Below are 26684 nucleotides of genomic sequence, written 5' to 3' on the forward strand. Positions count from 1 at the left end.
AAAAACAAACTGAACAAATAATCTTGTCTTGCAGATGTGACAGGTGTACAAACAAAAGATGATATATGGAATATTTTCTAAATATGTGTGGGTGTGCTGAGAGCTTAGTTGAAGAATTGCATATTTCCTGAATATTTTGTTTGCCAGAAGCTTTACAGTCATCTGTGTATTATATATAAATATAGGTGTCCTAGATGAAGTGTACGTGATAATATACATATAGGGATTGCCATATGGTAGAAAATATAGTATTAGGATGGTTCATTCTGAATGTAAATGAAATAGAAATTTCTGATTGCTTTCTATTGGATCAGAACCCACTGTTACAGATGTGAAGAGTGCTATAGTAAAAATCCCCTGTTAACTGAAATAACTCGCATCCCAAGAATTTTAAATTCCAGACACAAACACAAAAAAGCAAGAACTTTTGAAAATCTGTGACTGCCATGGATAGCAGCTGATGGACATATGTTTACTCCCCAGCTAGTGCTAAATGCTGTCCATACAGATTTTATAAGATGTCCACATCATAGGCTCATCTAATAATACTCAGTAATTGTTATCCTAAAATTAGTAGTGGTGTTTCCTTTCCCAACCACGGGGTCTAAAGGGGAAAGAGATCAGTTTTCCTGGGGTAGGCCTGTTTCCTGCAGCAGGTGTTCTCCACCAGGCAGACTCTATGGATAGCATAGAAGCAGAAGAGTGTTTGGAGTAAGGAAGCCTAGCATTTTGACATCCATAAGGGTGTGGTCACTTTCACTATTTTCCCTGTGAAGTCAATTAATCAGTTTTTGTTTATTCACACAGTAACAAGGGCCTCCTGGTCTTTGCAGCTGCTGAGGTTATTCCCTATTTCTAAATGGAAGTAGTCTCTCCCTAATACTTCGGGGGTGCAGTCTTAGTATCTGCTGAGCCCAATAAACATATACTTTCCAAGTATGCTCCTGGGAAAGTCATAATACAATATGTGTTTCCCCTCAGTTAATTATATATCACTCACCCAGGAAAGGATTTGAAAAGATTTATATCAGAATCCAAAGACGGCGGGGAAAGAGTGAAGCCCTTACATGCACCAGACAAGCAATTTGAAGTATGGGATGGAGCAAAAACTTTTGGGAGGCTGTGCTAATTATGCCATAACATAGCAGGTACCTAGTTACAATATAATTTCCTGTAATGACATGCTCATGCATTTCCAAAACTTTCATCTCGGGACTGAAATTTTCTAAACTCAATCTCTACTTGATGGCAGGGACGGATTTTCAATTAGGCACAGGGGCGCCGGTCTTCTAGGGACACTTAAAAGTTAGAAGTGGTCTGAAAGTTTCATTTTCTATGGAAAACACAAAAGCTGCTATAGGTGGGGGGCATGGGGAGGAATGAAGGTGCTGTGCCTAGGGGCGTGTAAATCCGGCTCTGCTTGTTTGTTTAGAAAAATACTAATAGATAAACAATTCATAAAACTGTTCAAAAAAACAAAACCTCTGCTGACCAGAAGCCAGATCTGCAGTTGGTGTGTGGGACCCATCACCGAGAGAGCATCTGCAGTCTTGCAGAGCTTTCATACTAGGGAAGGTTATGGATAGTTTTAGTGGGGCTGAGCTCCTGGCCATTTGGGCTAAAAGTGGGCCTACTTGCTGATATCCAGTGAGTCTTCACTATCCCTAGGGTTTCATTCTAATTCCTATATCTCTTACACACTGCTGAGGGCTAAGCACCCGGAGTGTGAGAAAATTACAGAAGGAGGCGAGTGACACAGGGGAGAGAGCCAAATAAAAAGTGAAATAAAAACAAAGAAAGCAACCTGATGACATGGAAGAGTGAGGTGGGATAGAGAACCACTGGAGAAAGCAGTGAGGAAGAACCAGGAAAGTGATGAAGAGAGATGAAGCTATGAGAGAATCAGCAAGCGAGGAGAGAGGACCAAAGAATGGGGTGGGGGGAGAGAAAGGGACACAGAGGCAACGAGAGAGAAAACACAGAATGCAGGGCACAGGGAAGTGCACAGAACGGAGATAAGATACTGTTCTGGAAAGAAAACAGCCCACTTTTTAATGAAGAAAATAAGAGACAGAAGAGCAGAATGTAAATAAAAGGGGAGCGGGAAACAGAGAACAGGATGGTGAAAGGAACGTACAACCATGTATTTTGGACCCAATATTATATATCACTAGAAGTAGAAAAACTGGAATGTGATAAGCATAATGTTTTATTGCGGTTACTATAAAGAGGTTTCCAGGGGATTGTTAAAAGTTTGGCTAATTGAGCATTCTTTGAAACTTGCTGTATAGAGAAGGCTCTCATGTTGAAACTTCAGTAATATTGTCTTCTATTATATCCTCGTCTTCCTAGCCTACAAAATAGAAATCAGCTATTCAGACTTTGGATGACCAGGAGTGTATGTTACCATTATGCCTCTTTTGGAGCTTATAAAAGAGATGTATACAAGAGATTTAAAATGCAAAAAATGCTTTCTTTTGTACTTATAAAGAAGCAGGCAGCCAAAGTGGAGATGGATTACCGCATTCCTTTTACAAAAAGCTTCACGTGTTTTCATTTTCCTTAGACTTTGAACCCTGCTTTCCTTATCTCAGCTGCTCATATTTAAACCATATGTCTCTACAATTGCTCTCAAGAAGACTATAAATGTCCAGGTTAAGCAGTGATAAAGAATTTTGCATATGTTTCAAATGTGCTAAGGAGGCAATATGGTCTAATGATTGGGTTATGGAAAAGGGACCCCCAAAAGCCTGGGCTTCTAACGTAAACTAAGCTACTGAATTCCATTTCTGGCCTTGGAAAAACCATGTGATTCTCCTGTACCTCAGTCAACTCAGGTAGAAAAGCAGGTAAAAGAATGGACCTTGCTGATAATCCTATACTGCTCCTGAACAGGCCTTTCCTGGATAAAATCATTTACTAACATTTGTGCTTGAAGGAGCTATTTACCCCAATCATCTCTTGGTATATAAAACCAGTAGTTTCTCTGCTGCTTGTGTCATGTTAACACAAGTACAACACAAGATGGTTGCTAGGAATTTAAGTAAATCTATAACAGATAATGCATTTAATGTGTTCACATTTATAAGACTGCCTCAGTATCTGAGCCGTTTCTACTGCTGAATAGTCGTTTTCAGGCAGAAATGTAACTAATGCTATTAATAGACTGCAAGGGAAATAAATTCAGTGTTTGTGGGAGTTTATGGCAGGTTTCTGGATGTCGTATTTGCATCCTGTTTCCTTTTGAATGAATTTGGGCATTTAGCCCCTGCAGCTTAACGATCAGGATCAGATAACTAGATGCTGTGGTCTTCCTGAGAGGTGCTCAGTGCCCTGAATTCTCACCTCACAGGGCTTGCCCCTCATTTACTAACCTACCATACACATTCTGCTGTCTCAAACCTGTTGGAAGAGCTGTATTTTTTTTTCAACCTCCACAGTTTAGATACATCATGTGGAATCAACTGTACATTGATTTGTTAATGAACTGATACTAGTTACAGTTATATTAAAGTACATTAGAGTGTATAAATGAGTGATGGTACGTCCACCCTGCAGCTGAGAGTTGGCTTCCCTGCACTGGTAGATAGACATGCACTAGCTCTGCTCGAGCTGGTGCACTAAAACTAGCCATTTGGCCTGAGATAGCATGGGCAGCAGCTGAAGCTAGCCACCTGAGTACAAACCTGCCCAGACCACCTGGCTACATATTCCAGTACTTCACTTGAGCCTCTCTCTATGCTACCCCCAGCTACACTTCTATTTTTAGAGTGCGAACTTGAGCTGAGAGAGTACATTTCCCACAATGGGGCGCGTACTCCCAGCTGCAGTGTAGAAATACCCTCAGTGTGAAACAGCTTTACAATAAAGTGACTCAAAAAGGGTACCATGTACTCTTAAATTTCATTGTTGCCTAAATTGAATTAAATTGGGTGATATCTAGATTGTCACATGCATTTTATATGATAAAGCAAGGCCTGATCCTGATTTCATTGGCGTCAGTTGGTTCTTTGCTATTTACTTCCGTGGAAGTAGGAGCAGGCTTTAAATTCTGAATGAGATTAAAAAGAGAACCACAACCCCCCCCCCCCCCCCCCCCCCCCCACACACACACCACCACCCAAAACAGTGAAATCCTCAAATAACGGAATTGTCTCATTATGTCGTCTAGATTTAAGCCCTCTAGGCTGTTATGTTGTTCTCTTTCTGCCCCATAAAAATTATTTTATTTCATATTCCTATTCCATGCTTTGTTTTAGAATATAACGCTAAACGTTCAGAACTTCCAATATGGAAAATAGAAGTTATCAAAAGAAATGTCTGAGAGGCTGAAAGGATTAACAACAAAGCCTTAACACTACAGGTCTATAGGAGGGACTTGGGATAGCTCAGTGGTTTGAGCATTAGCTTGCTAAACCAAGGGTTGTGAGTTCTCAATCCTTGAGGGGCCCATTTAGGGTTCTGGGGCAAAAATTGGGGATTGGTCCTGCTTTGGAGGAGGAGGGGGTTAGACTAGATGACCTCCTAAGGTCCTTTCCAACTCTGATATTCTATGACCAAGACTACCACCACAGAAATCCTTTGGTGAAATTCCCATTAACTGTAGGATTATGAACATAAAGAGGAAAATTACACAGGGAAAAAAAAATATGACCCTGAAAAAAAGGAGGCTGCTAGATTTTTAATTTACCATGCATCTGACGAAATGGGTATTCACCCACAAAAGCTTATGCTCCAATATGTCTGTTAGTCTATAAAGTGCCACAGGACTCTGCCTAATTTACCATTGTTTGCATTATATTAATAACCTTCGAGACTATCCTCACTCACAAAGTACCGGAAGCAATTCAATAATCACATTTTGCTCTGCAGGGGGATAAGGGCTTTCATTAGTCCCACTGGTGCCCTGAAAGCACAATCTCTGCAGGGGCTGTCTTCCAGGGGCTCCTCCATCCACAGCTGGGTTTTCTCCTATCCCCTTAAGGGAATAACGTAAAGAGCACAATGTATTAAGCCTTCAGCTTTGTTAACTTGCACTGGTTTCTCTTGCCTGTGTCAGATGGGGAGACTCCAGAAGAGTTCAGTCTGCTTCCTCAGCACAGTATGCCCCCTCCAGCCCTGCAAAGCCTAGGGGAGGAGCGTGCACGGGATCAGGGGAGTATGCTGCAGTGGCAAACTCCATCTTCCATTGGCATACGCTCCCCTGTGCTCACGGCAAGAGGTGGATGCTGGGGGAGCATGTGGTCGTGTATGAAATATATATGTTTATATATAAATAATATGGTTTGGAACTCAGCAGATGACTAATAGCAATATTATACAACAGTTCAGGACAGGAAGTGAAGAATGCTGCATGAGTTGATATTACTGCGGGAAGCTAAATACGCGGAATGAAATTACCCAAATTTGGCCAGGGCACTGGAGTGAAACCTCTGCTATTACAAAAACGCCAGGGGACCCTTAATAGCTGCAAATAATCAGTATCTGAGATTTGCATCTTACCTGAATGAAGCTACCTCTGGCAGCACTTTAACATCATGGTGGAGCACAGGCTCAGTCCTGACTCAGATGGAAGAGTATCCCTACTGAATCACAGCATTACTCCTGAGGTAGTCTGTGTTTTCCCTGAATATCTCACATCCAAGTAATCTTCAGAGCCTACCCTGCTTATTGTTTGAGTTTAGTATGTAGAGGACAAGCAGCATAGCTGCAAGACAATAAAAACATTATGATATAAGCCATACAGCTTGTTGATGAGTAGGATCATGATTCGTTTTTTAATAAATATGTCTCTCAATTTTATATAATTGATCCAGTGGTGAACAGGATTATTTGAAAACATCAGCCAAAAATAAACTGGTACAAGATTCTATTTCTAGTTAACTGGTTTTGTTTATTTCATAACAAATAATTTCAAAGTTGATAATTGAAAGAACAAACGTTACCGTATTTTAGCACTAAAGTTTTGATGATCCAAATGTATTACAATCCATTTTTGATTTAATGTTTTCCATGTGTTATTTGGATGGAGACAACTTACTTCATTATTGATGGTTTATTACTCCTTGGCTGATATTTTCAGGATTATGCTGTTGTTGTCCCTGCAATCATATTGGCAACATACTTGGCAAAGCTTCCATTGATTTAATTGGGTCCATTTTTGTGTGGCACCTTGTATTAGTATATTCACGTGTACTTCTGTCTGTTTGCTTCTGCTGGTAGGTATTCAAAATCATTATAATTTATTGGGATAGTCACATACTATTAATTATTAGTACATATATAGTGCATATATTAGTATATATATTTATTATCATTGTGATACAAGAAATAAGTAATTTGCGTGGGAGATGGCTTGATGACTGCCTCCATCCTACTGTGCATATTCATAGCACCCCAGTGCAGCAGCACAAGACCTATGTGTAACACCGACAGACCCCAGTGGGCAGGACTGAACTGGGGAACCTCTGGAGCTTAGTGCATGAGCTTCTACAGCATGAGCTAAAAGCCACTGCCTCTTAGCTAAGGTTGTAAAGCAGACTAATTTTATTTCTCTCTCAGTGCCACTAAATGGGACAAAACACCACACCCAGGAGGTGTGTGGGTTACATATGCACCACTGAAATTCACCTTAAGCTTTATTTTAAAGGGTGAACTTTATCCAGAGTGAACAAAAAGGGCTGTTGCAGTCAGCGCATTTGGATTAGCCTCTAGATCATCAAAGGTGAAAAGCAGATATTGAACAAAATTAGTGGTAAAATCAAATGCACCCTCTCTCTCCCTTGATGCTGGTGTACTCTGTGCCTGTGAACTGGTCTTTTACGGTGGACCAAATATCATGCAAGTCACATGGAAGACCATCCTAGAATGAAGAATATGCATCAGTCAAACAAAGACAAGGCCGTTTGTCTTCTTTTTCTCTGTGTTAAAACTAAGGCACTCCTCTCTGGAATTAGAAAGACTAGCAAATCTGAGAGCATAATTTTAGCTTTCTGAGTCTTGAAAATCATTCTGTGTCCTGTTCACTGTGCTGTGGTAGTGAACACATTTTTCCTAATGTGGTATTAGGTAAATGTGCCCTCTGCTCCTGTGTAACAAGTATTTTTACTGAATGCCGGTAGCTACAAAAGTTGCTGCTCTAAAGATTTCCACCTGTCTTTCTGTGCCCCAAGTCTGTGCACATGGTTTTAATGTCTATTGCATATGGTAGTTTTCCTATTACTGTAATTCAGGGTACAATTCATAGATAGACAGTTATATAGAGAGTTGATTAGGTATAAAAAATAAAGGGCAAATCTCCACAGATTTTACAGCACATTAATGTTTTACTGTTGCTGTTGGTTATTGGTAGAGGAGAAGGAGAAAATGATGTGCTGAAAGGCAAAAAAGCTCCATTAATTTGCCCTGAAAACTCAACTGGATTTTTTATTACAGAGGAATTGAAAGATCTGCAAATGGCTTTTATTTCTCCTCAGCATCAGCATTGTTATGAGTCTCTAAAGGAATGTGAAGGACAGTTTAGGGTCAGCATAAAGACTTATATTGAAATAAAATATTCATAGCAATACAGATTAGTGAGCTCATTTTTAAAAATGAGAAGATAGTGATATTTGTAGGTGGCAAATGGACATAGAGAAAAAGAAGAAAGCAAACTCTTCTCTTGCATTTGGAAATGTTTAAAAAAAGAGTTCAGTAAAGCTCTAGACTTAATGTTCATAAAGTTAAATAATAAGAAGAATGTGCCCTTCCTGTGATACCTCCTAAAAAGATAACATTTCACCTATGGTCTTTGAGACACTACCTTTTGCCTGTTCTAAGAATAGGAGAAAACTCAGGTATCTAATACCATTGTGTGGGAACTGTTGGGAAATACTGATTTTAGTGGTGAGCACTATAATCTAACACCTTTCATCTCACAGATTTTTATAACTGTTGACAAACAATCCTCACAATACTCTAGAGAGGTAAGAATATGTTATTAATATACCCAATATATAGATAAAGAAATTGAGCCATACAGTGGTCAATTGACTTGCCTCAAATCACCTAACAGATCAGTGGCAGAACTGACAATAGAATCTTGTTTTACTGATTCATATTCCCTATTGCTAAGTATTAGGGCTCACAGAAACAGATTAAGGTTATTTAGTCCATCCTCTGCCCGTGCAGGATGATTAGCATATAATGTCTTTGTCTCAGTCTCCTTTTAAGTAACTACCCATAAGGCTTTACTCTCTTTCCTCAAAAGAATATTACAGACTTTAACCACCCTTATGGATAGGACATTTGCCCTAATGTCCAATTGCAATTTCTCATTCCTCAACTTCACCTTAAAATTTCTAATTATTCTTCTTGCTGTTTCTTGAACCACCTTAAAGAATTTCTCTCCTATAATGCTGACACTCTTCCAATTCTAATATATATTATTCCCATTGCCACTTCCCTGATAAAATTTCAACTCTGGTTTTGTGTGATCTGGGATAACTGATCTCCCCAAATCAAATTGTACCTGATGCATTTTACTTAATTTCACGAAGTGATCACTCTATCTATGACCTATCAGTCCTCATCCTCAAAGGAAACCTCAAAGTATAACAATTTCAAAAGACAAGCCTGGGAGCTTGCATTCATAATTTTGCTAAGCACTAATAAATGTGGACTGTACAGAGATGCTGCATTTATGGGTTATTACAATCTATAATCCACTAACAGTGCTCCCTCAAGCTGTCTTCCTTGCCCCTTCCTTTCTCCCCTGCTTATGCTAAACAGTGTGTTCCACCTTGTAGTTAGCTGTGACGCTCTAGGTATGTCTACACTGTAATTAAGAACCTGTGGCTGGCAGGTGCCAGCTGACTCTGGCTCACAAAGCTTGGGCTAATGGGCTGTTTAATTGCAGTGTAGACTTTTGGGTTCAGGCTGGAGCTGGGGATCCAGGGAGGTGGGAGCATCCCAGAGCTTGGGCTGAAGCCTGAATGTTTACACCACATTTAAACAGCCCCTTAGCCTGAGTCCCACAAGCCTGAGTCAGCTGGCCCTGGCCAGCCTCAGGTGCCTAATTGTAGTGCAAACATATCCACTGAGTACTTTTCCCAGACCCGAAGAAGAGCTCTGTATAAGCTTGAAAGCTTCTCTCTCTGACCAGCAGAAGTTGGTTCAATAAAGATGGAAACTTTCTTTTAGTATTTGGGAGCTTTTCTAGACTACATTCGCATTTCTCAGGAGCAAATCACTTTCCCATTTCTCTATTACCTAAATCATACTGAAGACACTTTATGTGCATATTCTGCCTCTGTGTAAACTTTAAAACCACAAAACTTTGTCAGATAACTTTGTTTAAGCTAAAACGAATTGGGTATTTCCATTATTAATTTTGAGGCTATTACTTTCTGATGTACTCATCAGAAACAGAACTCTGACCTTGGAGGAGCTGAAGTGCAATGAAAGCAATTCCTTGTGTGTAAGAAAGTCAGTGTCCCTCCAAAGCTATGACATGTCTGGACCAGAAAGAGCCGTTTTGGGTGCAGAGAGGACTCAATGATCTGAAGGATAGAAAGAATAGATACATCTTGCTGCTTGCCACTGCAGCTTCCTCATATTGACAAAGAGATGTATCTGAGTTCACAAATACAAGAGAACATAAGTAGATTCTCATAGGATTTGTATTCTCTCAGAGAAAAATTAGTCTTAAGGAGTATCTGTCTATGCATGTGTGTGCACTTACACACACACACACACACAATGTATTCCTTCTTCCCATGTTGCAATCCATGATACAAATGGTTCTGGTTGCGATTCTGCTCCCAGCAGCCAGCTCCAGCAGTAAACCATATTCCCTAAAGAGTTCTACCAGCAAGTCCCTTGCTTGTGGGCAATTTCTTGGGATCCAACTGAACTGAAAAATAAATAAAGCCAAGGTTAAGAAACTTTAAATGATTATGTATTTTGCCACAATCCTTGTTGTTTAAGGTCAGGCAACTGCAGATTAAACATAACTACCCTTGAAGTGCTGCTAAAGGAGAAATGGTCACTATAAAATAAATATTTTTACTATACATCAAGTGAGAGCTGCTTTATGTAATTGCACATTCTTTGTTTTTATTCTTGCAAATAAAAGAGAAGCATAATCCTAAAGCATCGGATTAGCATGATCTGTACACCCACTGTCTTTAGTTCACAACCAAATGTTGATGTAAATGCAGAGGTTTGAACAGAAAATTAGAGGCTTTCAGTGTCCTACTGTTGGAGTGTGTCAGTGAATCACTGCCATTGGTGATTAAAGAAGAAATACCTGGAGAGGTAAAATTGGATTCAAGTTCTTAAATTTTAGTGTGATACACTAGATGTGTGGTTTACTTCTGCACTGAGTGTTCTTTTCTTAGAGGGCAGTTGTCAGTAAGATTGATTAGATAGCTTCACAACTGGTAACGTGTAGGTAGATAGCTTTTACTAAAAAGCATAGACCTCAGTGTGCCAGTCACATTCTCACATAAATGGACTGTAGGCATAGAGCTTGCTTTAATTGTGACACTTCACAGTCTAACTTGGCAATCCACTCTAACACGCTTTTTAGGCAAGTAAGAAGTTTTGTTTGAGTTTTTAAGTGTAAGCCTTGATCATTTAACAAGGGAAAGGCAAGGAAAACAGAGAGAGAAAGAGAAAGAGAGAGAGAGAAAACATGAATCATCACCTGATCCACATTGACGAGGTTTATTTTATTCTAAATAAACCAAGCTATCTGTCTATATCAAAGAAGAAAATTAAGCCACATGATACAATATAATTTGATGTTTTCTACTGTCTTTCATGTGAATGGTGTTTCAGAAAGCTTTAGAGTTCAATAATACATTTGTACCGTTGAATAATGTATAATAGCACAGGGAAAGATGTTAAGAGAAACAGGGGAAAAAATATGGGTCATATCCTCAGCTGGCATAAATTGGTGTAGCTCCACTGATGTCATTGAACTCAATGTTGCTATACCAATTTACACCAGTCAGAAGCTGGCCTGGTATGTTTACAGTTGAGATTTGAAAAGAGAGACATACTCTTTGAGGCAAAGAAGGTTGTTCCAGATGGTAGGCACAATAGGGGAGAAGATTGTTTTGCACCTGTAGTGGCCAGATGTAAGAAATGACATAACTGAGTCTAGTGCTGCTGTTAGATATGCAGAGGAGATGAAGAATGGAGCAAAGAGACAAGGCATATGAGATAGGTTAGAGCAAGACTCTTGTCATAAATATAAAGGGAAGGGTAAACCCCTTTGAAATTCCTCCTGGCCAGGGGAAAGCTCCTCTCACCTGTAAAGGGTTAAGAAACTAAAGGTAACCTCGCTGGCACCTGACCAAAATTACCAATGAGGAGACAAGATACTTTCAAAAGCTGGGAGGAGGGAGAGAAACAAGGGGTCTGTGTGTCTGTCTATATGCTGGTTTCTGCCGGGGATAGACCAGGAATGGAGTCTTAGAACTTTTAGTAAGTAATCTAGCTAGGTATGTGTTAGATTATGATTTCTTTAAATGGCTGAGAAAAGAATTGTGCTGAATAGAATAACTATTTCTGTCTGTGTATCTTTTTTGTAACTTAAGGTTTTGCCTAGAGGGGTTCTCTATGTTTTTTAATCTAATTACCCTGTAAGATATCTACCATCCTGATTTTACAGGGGGGATTTCTTCATTTCTATTTACTTCTATTTTTATTAAAAGTCTTCTTGTAAGAAACTGAATGCTTTTTCATTGTTCTCAGATCCAAGGGTTTGGGTCTATGGTCACCTATGCAAATTGGTGAGGCTTTTTATCCAACATTTCCCAGGAAAGCGGGGGGTGCAAATGTTGGGAGGATTGTTCATTGTTCTTAAGATCCAAGGGTCTGGGTCTGTAGTCACGTAGGCAAATTGGTGAGGCTTTTTACCAAACCTTGTCCAGGAAGTGGGGTGCAAGGTTTTGGGAAGTATTTTGGGGGGAAGGACGTGTCCAAACAGCTCTTCCCCAGTAACCAGTATTAGTTTGGTGGTGGTAGCGGCCAGTCCAAGGACAACGGGTGGAATATTTTGTACCTTGGGGAAGTTTTGACCTAACCTGGTAAAGATAAGCTTAGGAGGTTTTTCATGCAGGTCCCCACATCTGTACCCTAGAGTTCAGAGTGGGGGAGGAACCTTGACAACTCTAGAGAGGATTAAAGAACATGAAGAGCAATTTTGAACTAGATCTTGAAATGAATGTCCTGATAAAGAAGAAGGGAGTCAACAAAGGCCTGACACCACAAACAGCAAGTTAATGGCTTTCAGAGACTCTTGATGCCTACTTTAAATTGTGATAGTTGACTCTGAAATCAGGAGTCAAAAGCAGAAAACTAGCTGTGCAACTCACTAAGCAGCAAACATCTAGCTATTTAAAAGCAGTAGCCTCTGCTCCTAAATAGAATTAGCGAGATATTAAAAACTGGATCAAACATTTTAGGTAATATGAAGCAAGTTTTTTTTTTAAATGTACTCCGTTAAGGACACCTCTTTTACATGGCAGCTCTTTAAAATAAGTCTAGCACAGAATGGAGACATTTGTCTCTAATATCTGAGGGGAAAAGTTCTGTGCAGATCAAGTATTGATATTTATGAACAATAACACTCTGGATGTATTAAGTTCTAATTGACCATAGTGAATTATCTATTGAGAAAAAGACAAAGTGTGTATGTCTCGCATAGACTTATGACAAAAAAGTATAACCTCCTGGGGTTTGTGCAATTTTATATACTGTGCAAATGGTTGAAAACTGTCCTGCTTTTGCTATAACCATGTCTATTGTAATGATGTGCACCACGTTATAGCAAGATAATAGTCCTTTATTGCCTCACTAAATAATTTAGACAATAAATAGCCTAATATTTTCACTAGTAAAATAAAAAAGCCCTGGCTCAGTACAGTTTTCTGTGATTTAACAAGCTGATCTTAACTGTGGCATTTGTGATGACCTGGGAGGCAATTGCTCACTAGCCCTTTCAGCTAAAGAACCAGATCCAGATTAATCCTTTGTGTAATTCCTTTGGCTACAGTAGTATTACACCAGAAATGACTACGGCAGTGATCAAATGACAAAAGCCAGTAGCCAATGCAAAATTAGACAAAAAAAAATTATACCTGGCAAGTCCAGTCAGCTGTATTAGTACTTGAAAACTCAGGGAATATTGAGTGGAGTAAGGGGTACTCCTATCTTTTTAAAAAAAATAATGACGTCAGTGGGAGTTTGCTGGAGAAGAACCTCAAGGCCAGGTCCTAAGATGGTTATAATTAAGATTTTTATAAGTGATGTTCAATACAATTTACCTAATGGAAGGTAGTTTCAGGTGCCTAAATAGGTTGTCAGTGTTACTTTAAAGGCTTGGATTGCTCTTTATTTCTTGACCTTTACAAAAGTGTGCTATGTTGGGTAGAAAGCAGCGCACTGACCTTCTTGAACCAAGCTGTAAAATTAATAAGCTAGATAAGAGGACAAAACAATCTAGGGTAGTGGTAGGTTTGTTTTTGTTTTTTAAATATACTGCTATAAAGTAATGAAGTAGTGCTAATGAGTGCAAGTCCCCCCAGATATGGCAACAACTGGAGTCGTCCCTGTGCTGAACTCAGAAAGTCCCTTAGGAGTTTGGCAATTACTTATACTGCATTCTGTAGGCCAGTGGAAATTCTGTGACCCATCCTTCCTTTTTTGTCAGAAGCAAATGTTCAATTTGGCAAAGAACTATCACCCTTTTTTTGTTGACAACGGCCTATATGGATCCCAGGGGAATCCCATTTGAGTTAGACTGTTCCCTATAGTCTGGAAAGTGGTGCTGGACAGGACTGTGTTATTGCCTGGAGTTATCTATATTTCTCTTTATGTTTGAATCTTAAAAGAAAATAGAACATTGTCTGTCTGAGCCATGAGTCCACTGAATATTGCAAATTGCCACGGGATTCAGTCATCATCATCATAGTATTTAGCCCTTATGTTATTGTTATTATTATGGAAAAGGATTGTTTTCCCTTTCTATTATAACAGAAATTTATAGAAATTGTTGCAGTAGAGTCACCTTTCACCATTCTCCAACGTTTTGTCTGAATTTCTTCATACTTATTTTTTTAAACTCTGTTAAAATTAAAATACATTTGGAATTTTGTAAATTATATCTCTTGGCAGCTTGATGCTACAGACTAAGTCCAAGCAAAAGGAAATTAGAGCTATGTAAAGTCCTCTCTAAAATGCATGACTGTGATTTACAAGATATGCTTTAGTGTACCAGCTGAAATTCTAGCTTTATTAGCTACCCTAAAACTTTATAAGCTGTGTCTGTAAAGGTATGTCCAAACTTTGCTAAATGTGAGGCTCCCATTGGGAAACTGCTGGAAGCCTGAGGACCTCACTGAGCCTGCAATCCAACAAAGCACTTAAGTACACACTTAATTCCATCTCTGTTTAGCAAAGCACTTTAAGCACTTGCTTAACCTGATGTGCTTTGCTTAATCTGAACCTATACCTGAATCGATACCCATTAAAGTCAATGGACCAATTTCTGGGAGAGCTAATGGAAGTTGGCTCAGGCCTGTAGTGTAAATACAATATTTTTCTAAGATTTATATTTACTACTAAATTCAGATAAACAATCTGAAATATCTTGCTTGTGAGGCAAAATGACAAGGTGGGAAAATTCCATCCAGCAAATGTGGTAAAAGATATTAGAAATACAGCAATTCCAAACTGTTGCTGCTTGTTTGCTTCTTCTTCTTCTTCTTTAATAACTGATCTCTGAGATATTGTCTGTGTTATGAGGGTTTTATAGAAAATTTGGGCATGACGAAAAGCCATTTGGCCTGTTGAGACTTATCGTTACATCATTTGTCCCAGAACAGCACCTAGTCATTCTTAGATTGATGATGCCTCAGAAATCTTGCCTGCAAAACTATTCTAAGCATTTATTACTGTCAGAGTGAAAAAGTGCTTCCTAAAGTCTGTTTTGAGGATGTTTTTCCTTAACTTTTACTTACAATAAGCTTTCTTGTCTCAGCATTGTGCTATAATGAAAAAGTAACTGAAGCTGACATTCTCTGCACTGGCTTTCAGAACATATGCTTCAATTAGGTCTTCCTAGATACTTGTTTCTCTCAGTTACCATTTCATTTTTTTTCCCTTTTTCCTGTTCTCATACTGGAATTTAGGCAATTAATCCTAAAAATTGTTTTGCTGTCCTTCCTTAAGTGTCGTAATATATCTTACAGTATAAAGTGGCTAATGCTGAAAATAGTAGTCTAGTGTCAGACAAGCATAGTGAAACTATAATGTATAATAGTATTGCACGAGCAATGACACAGCTAGAAATTAGAAGGATTTTTTGATAGAACTATTTCCAGCCAACCATAATTTTTTCAGAAGAAAACCTTTCATACTGAGAAATCTATTTGAGTAATTTTTGCTAGGTTAACTTCCTCCTATAAATCTGGGATTAACAGGATAACATAAAACTAGCCATATTGGGTCAGACCAATGGTCCACATAGTCCAGTATCCTGTCTTCTGACAGTGGTCAGTGCCAGATGCTTCAGAGGGAGTAAACAGAGAAGGGCATTTATCAAGTGATCCATCCCCTGTCATCCAGTCCCAGCTTCTACCAGTAAGAGGTTTAGGGACGCCCAGAGCAGGGGGTTGCATCCCTGACCATTTTGGCTAATAGCCATTGATGGACCTATCCTCCATGAAATGATTTAATTATTTTTTGAATTCCATTATACTTTTCGCCTTCACAATATCCGCTGCCAATGAGTTCCTCAAGTTGACTGTGCACTGTGTGAAGTATTATTCCAATATTTTTGTTTTAAACCTGCTGTCTAGTAATTTCATTATGTGGCCCTTGGTTTGTGTGTTATGTGGAGTATGAGGGGTAAATAACAGTTACTTATTCACTTTCTCCACACCATTCATGATTTTATAGACCTGTATCATATCACACCTCATTTGCCACTTTTCCAAGCTGAACAAACAATCCCACTGTCTTTAACCTCTCCTCATATGGAAGCTGATCCATACTCTTAATCATTTTTGTTGCCCTTCTCTATACGTTTCCCAATTCTAGTATATCTTTTTTGAGGTGGAATGATCAGAACTGCATGCAGTATTTAAGGTGTGGGTATACCATGATTTTATATAGTGGCATTATGATACTTTCTGTTTTATTATGTATCTCTTTCCTAATGGATCCTAACACTTGGTTAGCTTGCTTGATTGCTGCTATACATGGAGCAGATGTTTTCCGAGGACTATCCACAATGACTCCAAGATCCCTTCCTTGACTGTTAATAGCTATTTTTGCCCCCAATATTTTGTGTGTACAATTGGAGTTATGTTTTCCAATGTGCATTACTTTGCACTTACAAACATTGAATTACATCTGCCATTTTGTTGCCCAGTTGCCCAGTTTGTGAAATCCCTTTGTAACTCTTCACAGTCAGCTTTGGACTTAACTACCTGAGTAAATTTGTATCATCTGCAAACTTTGCCACCTCACTGTTGTCCAGATCTTTTATAAATATGGTGAACAGCACTAGGCCCAGTACAGATCCTTGGGGGACCCCACTATTTACCTTTCTCCATTGTGAAAACTGATCGTTTATTCCTACCAGTTACTGATGCATGAGAGGGCATTTCCTCTTATGCCATGAATCATTATTTGCTGAAGAGCCTTTAGTGAGGGACCTTGTCAAAGACTTTCTGAAAGTCCAAAAGCATTATATCTACTAGATCACCCTTGTCCACATTTATTGACCCCCTCAAAGAATTTGAATGGATTGGTGAGGCATGATTTCCCTTTCCAAATGCCATGTTGATTATTTCCCAATATATTGTGGTCTTCTATGTGTCTGATAATTCTGTTCTTTACTATCATTTCAACTAATTTCCCTGGAACTGAAGTCACCTGTAGTGCCTTGTTATATTAACAGTCCTCCAGTCATCTGGAACAGAGGCTGATTTAAGCAATAGGTTACATATCAGTTAGTAGTAGTCTGTGGTAGGTTCTTGAGTATTCCCGCCCACCCCCAAGAATGTTAAATTTAATTGCATTATGGTTGCTATTACCAAGTGGTTCTGCCATATTCACAGTTTGTACCAGATCCTGTGCACCACTTAAGTCTGAAGTAAGAAATGCCTCTCCTCTTGTGGATTCCAGGACCAGCTCTCCAAGAAGCAGTCATTAATGGTGTCTAGAAATTTTATCTCAGCATCCTGTCCTGAAGTGGCAATTGCCCAGTCAATATGTGGATAGTTGAAATCCCCCGTTATTATTGAGTTTTCTGTTTTTGTAGTCTCTTTTATCTCCCTGATCATTTCACAGTCACCATCAGTATCCTAGTCAGGTGGTCAGTAGTATATTATTATTGCTATTCAAATATAGAATTTCTATCCATAGAGACTCTATGGTTCAGTTTGATTCATTTAAGATTTTTACTATATTTGACTCTATTCTTTCTTTCACACATAGTGCCACTTCCCCACCAGCATAATGTATGGTGTCATTCCTATATATTGCATAACCTGATATTTTGTTCAACATCTTTATTAATGATCTGGACGATGGGATAGATTTCACCCTCAGCAAGTTCACAGATGACACTAAACAGGGGAGAGGTAGATACGCTGGAGGATAGGGATAGGGTCTAAAATGACCTAGACAAATTGGAGAATTGGGCCAAAAGAAATCGGATGAGGTTCAAAAAGGACAAGTGCAGAGTCCTGCCCTTAGGACAGAAGAATCCCATGCACCACTACAGGTTGGAGACCGACTGGCTAGGCAGCAGTTGTGCAGAAAAGGAACTGGGGATTACAGTGGATGAGAAGCTGGATATGAGTTAGCAGTGTGCCCTTGTTGCCAGGAAGGCTACTGGTATATTGGGCTGCATTAGTAGGATCATTACCAGCAGATCGAGGGAAGTGATTATTCCTCTCTATTCGGCACTGGTGATGCCACATCTGGAGCATTGTGTCCAGTTTTGGGACCCGCACTACAGAAAGGGTGTGGACAAATTGGACAGAGTCCAGCGGAGGGCAATGAAAATGATCAGGTGCACATGACTTACGAGGAGAGGCTGAGGGAACTGGGCTTGTTTAGTCTTCAGAAGAAAAGAGTGAGGGGGGATTTGATAGCAGCCTTCAACTACTCCAAAGAAGATGGAGCTCGGCTGTTGTCAGTGGTGGCAGAACAAGGAGCAATGCAGTGGGGGAGATCTAGGTTGGATATTAGGAAACACTATTTCACTAGGAGGGTGGTGAAGCACTGGAATGGGTTACTTAGGGTGGTGGTGGAATCTCCATCCTTAGAGGTTCTTAAGGCCCAGCTTGACAAAGCTCTGGCTGGGATGATTTAGTTGGGGGTAGTCCTGCTTTGAGCAGGTGGTTGGACTAGATGACCTCCTGAGGTCTCTTCCAACCCTAATCTTCTATGATTCTATGATTACCATGTCACATTGATTATCATCATTCTGCCAAGATTCTGTGATGCCTATTATATCCATATCCTCATTTAATACCAGGCACTCAAGTTCACCCATCTTAATATTTAGACTTCTAGCATTTGTATACAACACTTATAAGAACATAAGAACACCCATACTGGGTCAGACCAAAGATCCATCTAGCTCAGTATCCTGTCTTCCAACAGTGGCCAATGTCAGGTGCCCCAGAGGGAATTAACAGAACAGGTAATCATCAAGTGATCCATTCCTTGTCTCTCATTCCCAGCTTTCTGGCAAACAGAGGCTAGGAACACCATCCCTGCCCATCCTGGCTAATAGCCATTGATGGAACTATGTTTCATGAATGTATCTAGTTCCTTTTTGAAACCTGTTATAGTCTTGGCATTCACAGCATCCTCTGGCAAGGAGTTCCACAGGTTGACTGTGTGTTGTGTGAAGAAATACTTCCTTTTGTTTGGTTTAAGCCAGCTGCCAATTAATTTCATTTGATGACCCCCTAGTTCTTGTGTTATGAAAAGAAGTAAATAATACTTCCTTATTTACTTTCTCCACACCAGTAATGGTTTCATAGACCTCAATCATATCCCCGCTTAGTCGTCTCTTTTCCAAGCTGAAAAGTCCCAGTCTTATTAATCTCTCCTCATACAGAAGGTATTCCATACCCCTAATCATCTTTGTTGCCCTTTTCTGAACCTTTTCCAATTCCAATATATCTTTTTTGAGATGAGGTGACCACATCTGCAATGCAGTATTCAAGATGTGGGCATACCATGGATTCTTTTAGAGGCAATATGGTATTTTCTGTCTTATTATCTATCCTTTCCTAATGATTCCCATCATTCTGTTCGCTTTTTTGACTGCCGCTGCACATTGAGTGGATGTTTTCAGAGAACTATCCACAGTGACTCCAAGATCTCTCTCTTGAATGGTAACAGCTAATTTAGACCTCATCATTTTCTACGTATAGTTTACATATATGCTTATAAAATTTGTCAATATTTAGCTGTCTGCATTCATGTGATGAAAGTGAGTGGGACTCGTTTTGATTTGATTGTTTCTCTTCAGATACTATCTGCACATTATCAACTTTTATCTTCTCCTCTGTACTAGGATATAGAGAATCCCCATTAGTAAATCCTCCCCTAAAGGATGTGTCTGTCCAAACCATGTGCTCCTTCACACCTGTCGGCTTTCCTTCAGCCCTTAGTTTAAAAACTTCTCTACAACCTTTTTTAATTTTATGTGCCAGCAATCTGGTTGTTTTGGTTTAGGTGGAGCTCTTCTTTCCTGTGTGGGCTCTTCCTTTTACAAAAGTTTTCCCAGTTCCTAATAAACCTAAATCCCTCCTCCAAACACCACTCATTCAGTACCTGCAGTTTTGCCTATCTAACTGGCTCTGTGTGTGGAACTGGAAGCATTTTGTCTTTAATCTCTTACCTAGTAACTTAAATTTGACCTCCAGGACCTCTCTCCTACCTTTCCCTATATCATTGGTACCTACATGTGTTATGACCACTGGCTCCTCTCCTGCATTGTACAATGAAACAACCCTTTCTATTCTGGATGCACTTAGGCAGTGTCTATGTAAGGTTAATATTTTCTTCACAAATTTGTGAATAGTTGCGTCAGTGGGAAAATGAACTAGAGAGAGATGTAACTTATGCTTGAGAAGGATGATGAATACAACCCATTGTATGCCTGCTCCAGCAAAAATATTAGTTTGGTTTCAAAGCTGCACCAGTTCCTAGAACACTACAGATCTGCTTTGCTTGACAGGCTGACCTATTCAGAGAGAATGTCTGGGCTGCCATGCAACAGAGATGTGACAGGATGCGATATTTTTCTGTTTTGTTTTGCGTTTTTTTCCCCAGTAATATTAATTCTGTATTTCTTATACCGTTGGGATTTCATAATAAAGGGTAAGAAGAGGGATAACCTTTACTTGTCCCAGGAAGGTGGTTCAGCATGTTCATTATTTCAGGGCTATCATCTGTCGTAGAGTAATTAGGTTTGCAGTCCACACACAAAAGGGGTAAGCACTTGATCAGGGCCCCTATCTCGGCATGTTGATACGGTTGCACTGGAAGAAGTTGTGGTTACAGTGTTGAAGAGATATAGCCAGGGCAGCTTTTCCTGCATTCCCCTCGGGCTGACAAAATAACTTCTATACATTCCCCAGCTTGGGCAGTGCACCCTCAGCCTGGCTCAGTCACTCAGCAGCCATAGTTTAGCCCAGTGGTTCTCAAATTTTAGCAACCCGAGGACCCCATTTTGATTTAAAAATTTTCCGCGGACACCAAGCCCCCTGCTCAGCCCCAGGCCCCACCCCCACTTCACTCCAGCCCCAGTTGGAGAAACGCTGGTTTAGCCCATAAAGATATGCCATTGTAAACAATGAAAACACAAGAGAACAGAGAGTCTACGGTACTGACTGTGCCATGGGAAACATAACCTTTCACCAGCTTGGATGCTGTTTATTATCACATATAGGGACAGAAAGTCTTTGCCACGTGATGATCCATGTGCTGTGAGTTGATGGTCTTAGTGCAATTCTTAGTGGAATGACTGCTAACAGGGAGGCCAGGGCCAACAGTTTTGATGGTAGATTTGCAATGTGGACACTAAGACTACAACATTCCAAATCTCCTATCACAAATTTTGATCCTGGTCTCCTTGTTCTCAGTCACTGCAGAGAAGAAGTGAATCACATTGCAGAATGAACTATCCACACAGCCCTGGAAATAGTCCATTCATACCAGGGCTCGCACACCATAACTGAGCCCAATCCAGTTAGAATTGGCGGGCTTCATTCCACTGACTGCCCTGAGCTTTGCTTTAGGCCCATTGTAAGGATGGGGTGGGGCAGATCACAGTGATTCTTCCTAGGCTGTATCTGTTCTGTGCAGAGAGGGCTTCAGTCTCCAGGGATGTCCATCTGACACTTTTCAGATTAATAATAAATTCACATCATGGGGAACATACAGATCTGGGTATCTGCAGTCTTGGAAGATGACATGAAATTGATTGTTTGCCAAATATATGATGAGGCTGCTGCCAGGCACTCACTCATATAACTTAATACAGGATTCGGAAATATGCAGTGAAATACTGAGGGCTCAAATCTGGCCTTGATTGTTCACTCAAACTAGGGGCTTTGAAAAGAAACAGACCAATAGGGTTTTTATTATAAACTCTTCCTAAACAAATGCCTGACAAAGGACTGGTTATGTTAAATTTACTGGGCTTTCCTACAGAACAACAAATTTAACTAGAGTGGACTTGGGTGTTTTATGCACATCTTACTTTTAGACATTGCAAATATATCAGATATTCTAAAATTAGTGCTGTAATTCAATGGAAACATGGACCCCAAATCTGCTTTTAGCTACCCCATTGTAAGCCTAAAATAGTTCCATTGTGTTCTACCAGTGTAACTGAGTGGAATTTGAGCAGTGGTATTTTGCAGTACACACACTCTCCTACATTTCATTTTTAAGCAAAATGGACATCTGTTATAGGACTGTCAGCTCTTTGGTAAGAATTATCCCCAAATTTTTGCCTCTCCTTTGAATGCACCTTTGCTTTGTTTATTTTTGTTTTTAAGAAATCATTAGATCACTCTTTAAGAGGGACATATTTTTCCTTCCTTTTCTCCTCTGAGGGAAAACTCAGCTCTGTGCTCCTTCAATATTAATACAAATATGGTTAGACACATAGGAAAGTTTGTTGTCCTAAACTGACATTGAATGGCTTTTCCATCTGTCAGAAACAGATCAACAAGGATAGAGGCCTCCAATGTGCTAAGAGATGCATTTGTTTGCTTTCCAGGATCAGTGGTTTTGGCGTGTTAGAAACAACAGGGTGATGGATGGATACCCCATGCAGATTACCTACTTCTGGAGGGGTTTACCTCCAAGTATCGATGCAGTCTATGAAAACAGCGAAGGGAATTTTGTTTTCTTTAAAGGTAAGAAGGGCAAGAAATCTAGGTGACATTTACAGGCCTGCCGACACCCCATAGAAACATTTTAAAACTTTCTTCTTATAGTGAAGTAAAATCTTATTTATTTTCACTAGTGGCTTGTCATACCCACTGCAAATTCAGAATGTAGAGAATTAGCAAATAAGTGAACAGATAAAAAAACAAGCATCTAACATACTTTGCACACTTGGCAACTATGGTTATTATTAATGATAATGCTTCATATTTGTAATTTTGGGGTATATTTTGTAAAACTAGTGAAGTCTTACTAGTAAAGACCATACAGCAATGATCTGCTATTAAGTCTTTGCTCACACTTTGTATGTGTGAACTACAAGTTGTCTGGATTAAGAAAATATGAATGAATGAGATTCTTTATATTTTTTCTAGTTCTCTTTCTTCATCTCTCTTATTACTAGGGTATTTGCATATTTCTAAGTGGCATCTGTTCCTGCTGCATATATTTTATCATGTTATCTGTGCCACGTTCTAATTATTTGGTCTGGAAATTATGATGCTACAAATTTGAGGTGGGAAATGAATTATTAACAGATATCCCTGTTTCATGCAAATGTCCCTAGTCATTTTTTAAGAAGAGGAAAAATCCCAGAAAATAAGGTTATGTGGATTGAATTGTTGCTAAGCAATTTGGTTTTTTTTAAAGTTTTACTCCAGGCATCAGCTGTTCTTTAAAATGAAAGTTCTTAAATATGCATCTAATTTAGATTTAATGTGAAAATTATACTTTATGTTAGATAAATAGTAGTTTATCATTGGAACCTGTTCATTGGGAATGAAACCAATGTAAAATGTAATTACTTATAAGGTAAGAATTGTGAAAACAAAGGAGAATGTGATTTGAGAATGAGGAATCCAGTTGTGAAGCTATTAGAGTTAGCTATCTGGATTGTAACTGGCTCTGTCCTTTTTCATATAATTGTGCCTGTGGAAAGGCAGAAGAACAATGCAGACATTTTCCCTGCCATTTTTTCAAAATATGAACAAAGTTCTCAGGTCAAAAAATGGACCCACCTGTACTGTAGTAGAACTATGGTCACCTCTGGAGTGTGAAGGGGTAATTGTAATTGTGCAGAAATACTACACAACAGTTTAATACAGGCAATGAAGATGAATAGTGTGTTCACTTAATAAAAATAACTTGCACCTTGTTTGAGATGTAGAAGTTACAGGTCTTTGTATTTACATTATTTACCATATGTTAACACACAACACATGCCTTTTATGTCTGCATGCATGCATGTGCTAAATTCTAGAGCCAGCTCATAAAATGTTTACCATATGATAAACTGAATTTTATTTTCCACTTTAACCTTCTCAGTAACACTCTGCCTCCTAATCTTTCTCCATTATGAACAATGTTCAAAACCTCCAAGCAACAGTTGGCATTTTCTAATATAAAGGTTGTACTGTACCACAAAAAAATTGTCATGCATCCCTCTACTCCCATCCTTCCGAATAAAGCACTTGTAGGAGGGTGTTATGACTGAACTAATCAGCGAGCAAGAGGCAAAGATCTGTCAGTCACAGGTAGTGTATAAGCACCAGTCTACCCATTTCTTCCTGGTTGTTTGCCTTTTGCATGCTGGAAGGGTAGAGCAACAGCTGTCTCCGAATTCACCCGCTGTGCTCTCTTTCATTCTGCCTTATTCATTCTTTTCCTATTCTAGCCCAATAAAAGATGAAGAAGCATAGAAGCAAGGATAAAGGGAAAGGGAGAAAAAAGCAGCACAAAAGAGACATCAACTCTCCCGTGTCTGCTCTCTCCAGGGCCCCAGTTACACAGAGAGTAAAGCAGCAGAAGAGAGAGATTTACCTCCTCTGCTTCCATCCAGGAACCAAGGAATCAGGGAGGAATCAACCAATGTGCTGCATATCAACTCCTCCTCTCCCCACCTTTCGGCCTAGCCATGTTGTTGTAGGGTGTTTGTTCTATCTAGGTTCCTGGTTAGGTGTTTTCTGTCTGGGTTTCTATAGGGTTGCCCATCACTGTGTTATTTAGAACCTCTCTCTATCAGTGGCCCAGTGGATTTCATAAGCCCAGCTATGAAAACCTAGAAAAAAACCTAGAAAAAAAGATAATTTTTTGAGGGTTTGGTTTTATTTGTTCATACTCAGTCATCTCTCCCGCCAGCTGTGCAATTGGATTAATGGCACTAAGGCAATTCTACTTTAAAGAAGAAGAAATATAAAATAGGAACTAAATAAAAATCTTTAAAACAAGCTTACATTTTCTAGCAGACCTGTGCTGTTAAATACAAGGAACATGCAGATGATCTGTAACGGTGGTATGGTATGCAAGTGTTATTCTCATTCCTTTAGGACAATCTTCATAATTTATAGCTCTGCTATCCCAAATTCATACTAATAAATCCTATCACCACATCCGTATATTTTCTGTATTGTCTGTCTGTGGAGACCACTGATTTTAGGGGCATATTTAATAAATTATGGCTACTTGTAAAAAATTTGCTGCTTTTGTGGAATCAAGTCTCCCTTTCTCTGAAGAGCATTGAGACTTTTGGTTTTCAATGTGAACTAGTTTTATGTCCCTTCAATATACATTAATATTTATTTATACAAGGAAAAACATTTGTAAAAATTCAGTAGTACACTTGGAGAGTATGACTATAAAGCAATGCTTGTTGTTTTGGGGAGTTGAAGTCAGCCTTCTTTCTTAAAAAGAAAAGGAGTACTTGTGGCACCTTAGAGACTAACCAATTTATTTGAGCATGAGCTTTCGTGAGCTACAGCTCACTTCTCTGAAGCCTTCTTTCTTGTGGCTCATAATGCACACAAGGTATGTGGTTTAACATAGAAGGCTGCTTATAAAAAACAGATGCTTATATTCTTATTGTTAGTCAGTACTAACATCCATACTGAATAATAATAATAAAATAACACCAGAAAGGTACATATATATTTTTAGAATGGCAAAAATGTAGATAGTAAAGTTTATTCTGTGTACCTTTTGGAATTTAAATAGTGTTAAAAATGAAACTGTCAAGACATCTGCATTGTTGAAACCTATCGTCAGCCAAATGTAGCAATGGCAAAGCTATTGTAAAATTCATACTACGACTTCCACCATAACTCTCAATAATTCTTATCCCACTACTTGACAGTTTCATTTTGAAAGCTAAAATTTACTTGTAGTGCGGCATGACGAAGCAGTAAATAGGGAAGTGACAGGGGCCAGCTAGATAAATAGGAGGACTTGGAAAAGCTTAGAGGAAAAAGGGAGGAGGACAAAACATACTGGGATTGAGGTCCAAAATATTTAAATATTGGGGAGAAGAGAGTTCCAGAATGTGAATGAGGAAGACAAAGAGACACGAGAGTAGGTTTTTTAATGGATTTTATTGCCATGAGTAGAGTTTTTCTTAATATTTATTATATTAAATACTTTAAATACTGTACACAGTACTTATAAAATGCACATACCATAATTCCATTTTTGCATAATAACTACATGAACAGAATACTCCACTTAGTTCTTGAGAACTCAAGAAACCTTTGATTAATTTACATCCTGATTATATACAAAAGGGGATGTAGTATAGTTGATATCTTCTGTGTGGTTGGTTGTAATGGTCAGTAGATAATTAAAAAGTCCAAAATAACCAATATTTACTATCAAAACCTCAGTATGCTACAGCAAACATATATACTCATTGTGTGTGTCCTGTATTTCTCACCAATTTTCAGAATGTCAACAATAGATTTTCAAAGACTTCAGGTAGTTACAATCACAGTCCATATTTTTCAAGTTGTTTCCCTGTGGTGTTGGGTATTTAGCTAATCATTATTGCAAAAAAACCAAAACATTTTGACTTTATCACATGCTTCATTCTCAGCCTGTGACCTTGCCATCCTGCTTGTTGTTCTATTAGGGAATAGATGGTGAAAAATGAAACATTCAGAAGATTGACCGGACTTTATGAAACATGATGATTTATTAAAATCTATGAGAATAATAAATCCACAAACCAGACCTGAAAGGAACAACTTTGTAAAACAAATGTAGTGCTTGCTGCTGCCAAGGAGATGCATCACTTGCATTATTATATGAGTGACCATGTATCTGGAAGAAGGATCAAACCATTATTGTTCAAATAATATCTGGTTTTCTTTCCTTATTTTTATTGTAATCATCATGAATAAACAGGTCTTCAATACATTGTTCTTATAATTTAT

The 26684-nt window shown here is 39.0% G+C and overlaps 1 protein-coding gene across 6 annotated transcripts in view; it reads left to right on the forward strand.

The window, feature by feature from the left end:
- Nucleotides 1-26684, forward strand: part of MMP16 (matrix metallopeptidase 16) — a 251058-nt gene that overhangs the window by 193472 nt on the left and 30902 nt on the right. For 5 of the 6 annotated variants that reach the window (XM_073330638.2, XM_073330639.2, XM_073330641.2 and 2 more), the window contains one exon: nucleotides 22316-22454. In XM_073330638.2, coding sequence (XP_073186739.1) covers nucleotides 22316-22454 — 139 coding nt within the window. Of the gene's footprint in view, nucleotides 1-22315; nucleotides 22455-24157; nucleotides 24902-26684 lie in introns of those variants that run through there. The other variant, XM_073330643.2, reaches the window with a different exon arrangement.

Source organism: Lepidochelys kempii, chromosome 2 (assembly GCF_965140285.1).
Source record: "Lepidochelys kempii isolate rLepKem1 chromosome 2, rLepKem1.hap1, whole genome shotgun sequence".
NCBI classification, from domain to species: Eukaryota; Metazoa; Chordata; order Testudines; family Cheloniidae; genus Lepidochelys; species Lepidochelys kempii.